General features: G+C 36.3%; 1 protein-coding gene across 1 annotated transcript; it reads right to left on the bottom strand.

Annotated features, from left to right (window-relative positions):
* Positions 1-4,600: 4,600 nt before the first annotated feature.
* Positions 4,601-5,867, bottom strand: LOC104543469 (vesicular inhibitory amino acid transporter-like). Its single transcript, XM_010188088.1, has 2 exons — positions 5,862-5,867; positions 4,601-5,752 (listed from the first exon to the last, which is right to left on the bottom strand). The coding sequence occupies exons 1-2, from the start codon at positions 5,865-5,867 to the stop codon at positions 4,601-4,603; spliced, it is 1,158 nt and encodes a 385-aa protein (XP_010186390.1).
* Between the last annotated feature and the right edge of the window lie 5,345 nt (positions 5,868-11,212).

Below are 11,212 nucleotides of genomic sequence, written 5' to 3'. Positions count from 1 at the left end.
TTCTCTTCCTCTCCCCTTTTGCCTTTTTTGTTGCCTTTGCTCTATCTTTAATTTCTCACCCATATGCCTTTTTTTTTGTATCACTTGCTCCTTCTCTCTATATATAATTATTTAGCTACTTCATTTCCCTGAATCTCTTTATATTTCTATCTTAAAAGACAAAAAAGTTAAATCTGAAAGGCAGCTTTCAGTTAAATATTTATGCTGCATAATGGGCTGCTTGCTGTGTTATATGCCTTCATGTTATCCTGGCAGAGGAGATAAAATGAAGGATGAAGGAGAAAAAAAAGTGTTGACTGTCAGGATCACCATGAAGGTGTGGTATAGTGAAGAGTATTAACTTAGAGATTCCCTGGGATTCCCTTTTGGGTTATTCTGTGCTCTGAGTATTGGCTTTGCCAATACACTTAAAGATACAGTGTGAAGGCAAATATATTAGAAGTTTGAGAGGTGACCACATTCAAAAGGTAATGACATCGTAAAAGAATGAAAAATACTTAACTTCAAAGTGGTAACAGCTTGACAAATACTTAAGCAGTGGACAAAAATACTTAAGTGGTTTTCAAACTTTATTTTCAAATTCATTGCAAGCTACTACAGAACACAATAAATTCTCCAACATTTTATTCCCCATATGAGCTCTTGGGACAACTAAATCTCAGCATAATATCAAGATTTTTTTTGAGATACATTTCCCTTTCTACTCAATTTTGGAAGATAAATATTTTCCAAGACCAATATATCATCCAGATAATTAATAATAATGCAGAAGAACTGCATAAATTATTTCTAGAAATCAGCTGTCAGTTTTTCAAATGTTGTAGTTCTGAAAAGAAATACTGAAAATGTAAACTTAATTTAATGAAGCATTCACACGACATATTATTTGTTCCATTTTCATACAACCACATTGTCAGAGTAACCAGTTAATGCAAAGTGAATTTTGTACATGTAATTCAGAATTCAGCTCACAGAATAAAAATGCATTGAATAATAAAAGATGAAGAGTTAATGAAATAGTGTTAGCCTCAAGAATTTCTTTCAGTAGCTCTTCTGACAACTCTTTAACATTTCAGTAGCATCATCAGGGAAAACACTTATCTCACTGCTCAAAAAAGAGAAAAGATGTGATAATGTGGAAAAGAACTTCAATTTAGAAAGTAAAGTGAAGATTCAGCTTTGGCATAAAGGTAAATTAAGCATTGTTAATGGACTATAAACATTAGAGCCTTGGTCTACTGAATTCAATGACTGTACTCTCACTGAGTCAATGGTAGAAACGTTTTCACCCTAACTTGATTTAAACTTTTGAAAGCCTTCATAAATAAACACTTGAAGTTCCTCAGTGTACCTGCAAGAGATATCTTAGTTGAGCCTATATTTTATTTTTAGGGTAATCTAGTTGACTTAAATCTGAATGCCTACTGTCAGAACAAATGATTTATGGTTTGGTGTTGACACTGCAATCCCTACAAAATGAGAGAACCATTTTGGGCAATGCCTGTGACACACTTGCTGAAAGAAAACAGGTTCCTTTACTCATACTTTTGCTGGCACAACAAAAGAAGCAAGACTGTTTGAAAATGTTTTATTTCAGCACATAATTGGTTCCTTAGTATTTTCTTCATGTTCACTGCTGTTGGTTGTTTGCTTTCAGAATTAATTTTGATAAAGCACCATCGTATTACAACGAATAATCCAGCAGTGGGCAAAATAATAGATTAATATTTAGTCAGTCTTTTACTTTTCTAGCTTCAGTGATTCTGATGATTGGTAGTATAAATTTAGTGACAAAAACTCCCAATAGTCATTATACAGATAAATTCAGTGCCTCCTGATTTGTAATTTATAGTAATATCACCTTTTTAGATTCTCTGAACATATTCTATTAGTATTTCAATGTCTAATATAGACAGTTGCAAAAATTTTATGTACGTTATTAATAAAATTTTGCCATTGGAAAGTATTCAGAAATAAGTCTACATCTAAAAATACCCAATTGTGTGTTTTAGGAAATGAGATCTAGTGAGTCAGTCTTATATCGCAAATATTTATTTTTATCTAAGCACCACATTCAGACTTACTGTAGAGTGCATAAGTGTGTCTCTGCCTTTCTGAGTTGAAACGTTCATTTAATCTTGACCCCAGAAGATAGTTTCTCCTGAAGATGTCTGGCCATGGCTTTAAAGGGAAGATCATACAGCTTTTGTGTCCCTCAGCAATGGCAGACTTCAAAATTGCTGAATGCTGCCCACAAAAAGGGAATACTGAACTGTGTTTTTGCTTTTATTCTAGTGGCCTCTGCTAAGTGACTTCTCGAGGCTGTGCACTTGGATGACTTGCACTTTTGTGCATTTACAGTTATATTGACTTGTTAATCATAGCCTTTGCTGTTTGGTGATTTTAATTGAGATTATGCAAATCATTAAATAAGGACAATAATCATACATGTCTTATAAAACTCGAATCATCTCCCCTTGTAGGAAAGAGCTTGCATAAGTGAGAGAGCATGATTGTGGCTAGAAGGGAACAGGCACAGGCAAACGCACCAGCTTCTCACACTGATGAGCCAGGGAAGGCCTAAAACTGTCATACAAATAAATCGCTTATCCTGTTTTCAAGCTTTCCTCAACAAAAATTGCACGGAGGCAATTCCAGTAATTAGTGAAGAGTTAGAGACAAAACACATTAAATAAAGGTTGTAGATGGGAAAAAATGATGAACTGTTCGTGGAGAGCTTTTAAGTAAAGTAGATGAAAGAATTTTTACAAAACTCATTGGACAACCTCCCTCTGTCCTCAGAGATTTATATAGGATAAATAGAACAAATACTGTTCCTGCATGTTTGTTTATCTGTGAAACTTCTCCACACAAAAAGTAATGATACCCTTTCATTGACATCATCCCAGTAATAATATCCTTCTGACTGTGTCATAGGGGTAATAACAAGCTTTCAAGTATTTCAATGAGTAATGTATTTTTGACATTCTACATAAAAATAAAGACTCCTTAAAAATCCGTATCTCCTATTTGTTTCAGCACAAAACTCAATATCAGTAAATTAAACTGTTGTGGAATCGAGTACAGAATTTGACCCACTGTACCAAAGAAGTAATGCAAGTTCTAAGAGACTAGTTATTTCCTCAGTTTTCTTAATGATATTGTAATTACACTATTATTTTTTTAAATGAACTTTTTGTTGTTATTCCACAGCTGACAAGCATACATTAGGAGACAAAGAAACGAACAGGGTTATATTCAAGGCTTATCAGAACTCCTTTCTTAGGTTTAATTGCATGTTATTTATCATTCAGCAAATTAGCCTTGAGAGGTCACTGTTGCTCATGCAGGACAGAAGCATTAATGCTAAGATACTACATAGAAAAATAGTTTAGTTAAGCAGTTACTACTAGGCTTTTTACTCTGTAATCCAGTCTTATATTGACATGCAAAGACTTTGTCATATGACACAGTAGAAGGTTGTGAGAAATTGTTCCTAACAAAAATGTAAACTTTCTTATTTGAAACCTTTATTTTAATTACCTAATATAACATAGATTTACTACAATAAGATGATATGTATTCATTAGTCTGATTAGATTGCCTATTGTCATAATGCTTTATCACTAATGTGAAATACATTGCAATGTTGATGTTTTTATTAAGCCAATATCTTTCAAAGCTAAAGATCTAGCAAGTCAAACAGGAAGTTAACTGTGTGTCTGTTTATCGAACTTGATTTATTTCATTGAGCTTTTAATGTCTTCAGATAAAATACAAAGATCAAAGCATTTTCCTGCCTAAGAGGGAAAGTGAACTGTATATTAACTTTTTCATCCACCAGTGAGACTTTTTGTAACCCAACCAATAGAATATCTGCATTGCAGAGGCATGAATCTTAGGAGTTAGACTTGCAGTCATCAGCTGTAGGTTCTTTCAGAACAAATTCCCTTTTCCATGACTGTGAGCTGTTAGAATGCACATTTCACTCTGACTGCACTCCTATCTGAATTTATGATAAAAGCAGGCGTTCAAAACTGTTGTAAGCTGAGTTCTTTATTTGTCTAGTAATTTGAAAAACAAGTAGCAGAACTTGTCTTATATAAAAAATGAAATTAATGGATTTGCTCTGTTCACGTGTTGTATTACATTCTGCCAAACATGTGAAATTGTATTTCATCTATTTGTAATGTTAGCTCTCTCAAGCTCTACCATATCCTGTAAGCCAGAATTGGTAACTTTGAGACTAAACAGTATATAACCAGTGAGAAATTCTGGTTAAATTGGTGGAATCATTTGCAGTAACCATTTTAGGATGTGTATATCAAGTATGAACAAAATCATATAGGATTAGTTTAAAACTATTTTCTTGCTATTTTCTTGTTTCATTTCAAACACCTTTCCTCTCAACATTTTAAATAGGGGTAATTTTTGGCTATTATGTTTCTTAGAGCCATATACTTTTACAGTTAAAGCCCTGACTCTGCAAACACTTAAGTATATGCTTAGTTTTACCTAATAACAAAATCTCTTAGATACCAACTAACAAGGTAAAAGCATTTATAAGGTTTGGGTCTTACTTGGCTTTTAGGAAGTCTTTTTACACTCCTCCAAATACTTCAATCAGCCCTTTTATTGAGCAAACTATGCCTGCAAGGCTACAAAGGAAACCCAAAATAAAAACAGAGATATCTGCACATTTCTCTAAGAAGGATAGTTTCTTCCATTTAAGTTTTAAATGGAAGATAGAGGGAAGAAGAAAAGTCATGGCAGCACCAGTTACACTGCCTGTTAAACCCATCAACAGGGCAAAATATGGTATGAACATGGCCATCAGCAGAGTTAACAGGAGAAATGAGCCTCTTATACCCAGAGCAAACAATGGAGATCTGTAATTGGAATGATTGCCTCTAGAAATACAAGTGTACACAATTTCTGTGGCTGCAAAAAAGGGCAAAGGGTAGGAAAGAAGAGCCTTAGTTAAGAGACACAAATCCACTAGGGTTTGAAGAAATGATGGCAGGTTGTCAGTAATAACTTCCTTTGTCTCTTCACCCCAGGTCAAGAATGCCGTCAGTGCAAAGGTTGTTTTCAAGACACAAGCAAAAAAGTGAGTCCAGTTCAGCATATATCTAAATTCCCCTGGGTTTTTCATGTTACCTTCAAGTGTGGGAAGAAATATTTGTGAAGTGTAACTGAAAATGATCACCCCCACAGAGACCAGGAAGTCCTCAAACTCAATGGAGAGTCTGAATTTTGCCCAGGACCACTGATGTACTTGTGTCAGACAGTAAGTCATCACTACAAGGATGATAATAAAATGGACCAAGGAGCAAAGCTGGCTGAGTTTGGAAACAATTTTGAGAGTCTTGATAAATACACAAGGCAGCAGTGTAACAAATGCAATTACAGACCAAGTTTTCTCATTCACTGGTACATATGGGAAACTATGTGACAGCAAGTTCCCACTAACAACCAGATACAAAATACATGTCATGATCAGTTCCATCACTTGGGTCACATTGACAACTATGCCACCTAGTTTGGGAGACAGCTTTTTGCAGCAGGCATTTGCAATATCTTCATACGTGTCTCTCACTCTTATGAGCTGCCCTTCTTCATTTTCTTCATACAGGCAAGAAATTAGAATTTTGCCTGTGTAACAGCATAATGCTGCAGCCAAGATAATAAGAAACAGGCCACTGTATCCACTGTGGAGAAGAGCATATGGCAATCCTAGGACAAATATTCCCTGAAAAGGAAAAAGATAAATAAAAGGTAGCACAAAATCCCTGAGGCGAAATGTTTACCAGAAGCTACACTCCCAAACCTGCCCTCCATTGAACACTGCTTTCACATACCTGCATAGTGGAAGTATTGCTACATTCAGCTAAGTAAGTAACAATCATGAGAGATGTGTTTCTTTGTGATAAATGAAATTATCAGCAAAAACAACTGCTCCTATTGACTCACATGTAATCATAAGCTAGGAAAAAGAGAATGCGACTGAATGATAGAGGCAGGTTCCTAGTTAATATTTAACGCTGATGTGATTAGAAGCACATTTTAGAAGGTTCATAGGCAGTTATTCAGTCAATATGCATATTAATGAAACAGGCTCAATACCAGTAAAATAAAGCAACTGCAGCATCATCTGTACAAGTTTCACGCAAATTAAAAATACAATTGTAGATAGATCCAGCAATGACAATTCTCTTCAGTCTAAAAATTGCTAACAAACCTCTAGAAAGAAAATGACATTAGAGTGAAGTCAGACTTTGCTTGTACTTCTGCGGCTTCTGCATGCCTCAAGCAGTCTTTGCTCTTGTGAAGTCCACTGCTAAAGTGATCCTTCTCACAGCTGAGATACTACACTGTGCAAACTTATTAAGGTGTTTAAAAATACATGTAAAACATATAGACATACTTTAAACACTGTGTGCATTTCTTTATCTTTTTCCTTCTTTCTTGTCTATATTTAAGGACAAATTACACTTTCATGTGGTTTAATTTCCATCAGCACAAAACAAAAAAAAACCCCTTAAACGATAGTTGTTCATAAGAAGAACCAGTTTAGGAAAGATGCTTCTCTTTTTATGCTACAAAGCTGAAATTAGGCAAGGCATGTTAGTCAGACTGGCCAGGCATTTTTGTTCTTGATGGCTGAAGAAAGGTAGAGAGGAAACAAAATACAGTTAACTAGTTCTACAGAAATTTTTACTTCAATATTTTTTACAGCACTGATGACATGATGAAATATGAGCATTTGTGTTCGTGTTTGTTATTCCAGCCTGACAGAAGGACTTGATTTGCATCAAACCAATCTAAACTCTATTTCTGACCAAACCTGAGCAACCCCATGTGCTCTGCAAAAACCATGGATCCCCACAGAAACAGGCCTTCTTGCAGAAGGGGCGATGCTTCTCTCAACTCCTGAGTGGGTATTGCCGCTGACAACCTTCAGGAGCCAAAGTAGAAGAGGTGAGTTTAATGGTCTAAATCTTAATTTTAGACTTTTTAATCCACCATCATGGACATGAGGCCATGTGGAGGACAAGTGTTTCAGGCATGTTTCTGCCTTTGATGATTTCTACCTTCTACCAATTTCCTCAAGTTTTATATTCAGGAGACAGTTTCTGTGAGGGCAGCCTAGGAATTCAGCTCTGCCAGAGCTCATCAAGAAGGCAGATGCTTGTCCCAGCTTTGTAGGATTTGTACCTATCATCCCACTTCTAAGTGGTACAAGTACTCCTAGGTCTGATCCATAAGGAGGGCTCTGAAGAGAGGCAATTTTTCAAGCATTAAATAACCATCAATGTACAAAAGGTATTCTCCTTTTCTTCCAGCCACAAAATAGCAGTCCTTTTCAGGGAGACTGTGGGATGAGCATCGGCCAGAGAAGAAATATTAGAAGTCTTTAAATTAGAGTAACATTTTTTCTCTAAGTCAAGTAGAAAAATGAAGTGCCCATCATGCGAATGAGCAGCATTGCCTGTTACACCAGGCTTCACTCTAGATGGAGATAACTTCAGCTTTCAGCAGAATTAGAGCTGTGAGAATCATATTAAAAACATGCCCTAATACTTTTCAATTAAAAAGGTCTATGCCTTTATGTAATGAAACAGAAGTACCTCAGTTATCATTACTGATATAATAATAAAGTTATTGACCAGATACATTTTTTGGTTGTTTTCAATCACCTAATTTGCAGCAATGGTTTTGTGTAAGTCACAGGTGCCATTTCATTTAGGAGCTGTAACATACGACTACATAGCTTGTGGCACTTCAGTCATCCAAAGCTCCTCACTCCAATAGCTTAGCTCCTTTCTAATTTAGGTCTCATGACCCAGTTAGGTTGCAGTGTAATTAGCATTTCTTTTGTATGTGAACTTCGCAGAAGTGTTCAAGATTCTACAATCTCTGCCATCTAACAGTCTACTTAAAAAGACTAGAGATCTGACTGTATCCAGACTGCAGGTAGCACACGTGTAACAGTAGCTTTTGGTGTCATGCCATTTTTAATCGTCGCTTTGACTGGCAATTTAGGTAGTTGCCTAAAGAACAAAATGTGTTTTCTTTCCTGTGAAAACAATCCTTGGAGAACATTTACGTACAGATTGAGTCTGAAAGCATCACAAATAAAACAAGTCTATGAAAAAATCAGGAGGATAAAAGCCAGAGAGTCATCTTCTGTATTAACATAAGAACAATGTCTTTTTCTTAGTTCCTTGCAGTTTGTAGCAAGTTTATCTCATTTGTTCCATACTCACAGCATTATTATTTTGCCCTTTAACCTGCATTTGGGAGTTCAAACAGTACCTGCTGACCCAAAGGGTCATTGTATAATTAAACCATAGGTAAGTGTCAGCACAGGCCTTACCCACACAATGGCTTCTCCCCTGCTGAATTTAGTCTATTAATGCTTATATGAGTAGCCTCAACCTAAACCAAAGCATAAGTCATTCAGAGACATTATCACAGTAGACAGCCATTTACAGTCCTTCCCACAGGTGTCTGCTTTTCCATGCTTAATTGTTGGTTTAATCAGAGCATAACATAATTCTCACCTCTAACATCTTGCTCTTGTTTATATCAAATAATTTTATTTGGTGCCTAACACAGACTGCAGGATGATAGAGGCATGAGGTTTTGTATTGATTTTTTTTTCATCTTCTGAATTCAGACCTTATTAAACAAACCCATTTTTGCACTATTTATATTTTTTCTTAAGATTAAGTACCAGTGATTGCCAATTTCAAAGTTTAGAGTTTAGAATTTCTGAATTGAACCTTTCTACAGAAACTGTAAGATTTCCTTTCAGCTAATGTCTTTGATATCTTTTCCACAGAGTTTGTAAACTTCAGCTTTCAGTTAATAATAGAAAGCAAACATTATGGACATAACTGGTTTTGCAGCTTTTTGAATACAGAGCATGGACAGTGGAGAGAAATGGGAGGACTCTGAACATGCCCATACAGTAAGTATGTATCTGATGAAATGACAATGTTTTTCCTGCCTTGCCAGAAATGCTTTTTCCATTTAAAAAAAAAAAGGATTCAAGTATCAACATGTTGTCCAATTTCTACAAAATAGCCAACAATGTTAGTGAAGGCCAAGAAAACTCAAAGAGCAAAAGACTGTCAGATTTCAAAACCCATTTTGGATTTGATCTTCTGGTCTTACCTTTGCAAAAACAATACTTTCTGTCAGGATCATTTCCTGAACATCAGAAAGTTCAAATAGTTTCGTTTCAAATAAAAAGTAAATTTTAATAAGCACTTATTTTGCTGTCAATGTAGTAAAACAGTAAAGGCATCGGGCTCTGTTCTCTGGTTAAAGTTGCTCAACAACCTTAGAGCATTGCTTATAGTGACTTATCTATGGAAAATTCCTCCTCTATAAAGAAATTCTTACATGGATGTTGTTGAAGATGGCTTTTGTGGCCCTCTCATGAAGAGTGAAGAGTACAGAAAATGTAGATAGAGCATGTAAACATTTGACTTATCCTTTGCTAGTGGAAGAGGGACACAGGTAATTCCTACACCATTCATCAATGCACATTTGGTCCAGACTGGCCTCAACACTTGCTCTTATTGAGTCTTCTGATTCTGTGTTCTTGTGTCCAAATTACGGCACAGACAGCCTTAGCTCTGAGGCATCAATTAAAAATGAGCAGCAAAATGAATCATTTCTTAAATTTCCTCCTAGCTCTTAGTTCTAATGTTCTGTCTGGGAAGTGTTCCTGTCTGATTGGTTTTATTTCCAACTGCTCTAGTGCAAAGTCAAATATCTTAGCTCTAAATATGCTGTTTACAAAACAGAATAGTGCAGGGGAAAAAAACACACAGTCAGGTACAGGAGAGTTGGAGTTTTTGAAACAATTCTCTACTATGGCTCAGCTTGAGTGGCTGTGTTATTTGCCATCCCTCCATTCACTGTGTATAGGGAGAGACCCCAGTCTTGTCCAGTGAGGTCCATCTTCCCTTGTCTCCCAAGACGTTTGCAAGACTTGGGTACTTTCACAGAGTCACAGAATCACAGAATATTAGGAGTTGGAAGGGACCTTAAAAGATCATCCAGTCCAACCTTCCTGCCAGAGCAGGATCACCTAGACTGGGTTGCACAGGAACACGTCCAGGTGGGTTTTGGATGCCTCCAGAGAAGGAGACTCCACAACCTCTCTGGACAGCCTGTTCCAGTGCTCTGTCACCTTTACAGTAAAAAAGTTTTTCCTTATTTCCTTTCACCCAAGACTGAGGGTGGAATTGGACTCTGTTCATTGTTAATGAGTGAATACATGTGTCTGGGTGGAGGCTGCTGACAAACATCCAGAATAGAATTAGTCACAGGCAGCTGGGCTTAGAAAGAAGAAAGGACTGAGGGCTGAACTGGTGATCAGCCTCTGAAGACATGGCAAGGACAAGAGCGGAAAGGGCACGTAAGGAAAGGTCAGACTCAGCTACAAGCTATTTATCAGCCTTGTCAGTATACCCTCAAGCAGAAGTAGCCAGGTATGACAACTACCACCAGAAATGTGTGATCCACCTACAATACTAAACAAGCAGATCAGGATTTCCAAATTACATCTGCACATTGAAACATGTTTGCATTTGTCAATGGTTTGACTGCAATATTTTAACTATATGGGAGTGTTTCCCACACTAGCAAGGCTGGCAGCCTGTTTAAAAATACTAGATATCTAGATTAATAGAATTTAAAAAGTGTGCCTTCTGCTATCATATCACTGTCTGACACTACTTCACCTCAGCGCAAGAACCTCCCCAAAGCATAAAATGTGTTTAGAAAAATGGTTAAATGAGCACAGTCAAGCACTCTAAGAAAATAACAAAATTCCTTAATGTTCACTTTTAAGACTTTTTAGTCCCAGCTTCATCTCATAGGCTGTTTAAACCTGAAATATGACACTTGAAAAACAAAGCTGACTGAAAAGTAATTAAAAGTAAAGAACATCAAATCATGGTCAGAGTTGAGACATGCAAACAAAAAAATAAAATGGAGTAAAAAACAATGCTAAAAAAAAGAGAGAGAAAATAATTTCATCTTAAGACTTAATCAGATGGAAAAATAAGAAGAATTTAACTGAAAATTATTCACTTAGTGCAGCTTTCCTATATGCAGAATACATAGTAATATGCCAGACTGCTGAACTAGCTCTGATTGCCTTTCACAGAATCACAGAATGTTAGGGATT

Source organism: Mesitornis unicolor, unplaced genomic scaffold (genome assembly GCF_000695765.1).
Source record: "Mesitornis unicolor isolate BGI_N332 unplaced genomic scaffold, ASM69576v1 scaffold53137, whole genome shotgun sequence".
Classification (NCBI taxonomy): domain Eukaryota; kingdom Metazoa; phylum Chordata; class Aves; order Mesitornithiformes; family Mesitornithidae; genus Mesitornis; species Mesitornis unicolor.
Note: the sequence above shows the minus strand (reverse complement) of the source record. Positions and strands in the feature narration are given on the sequence as shown.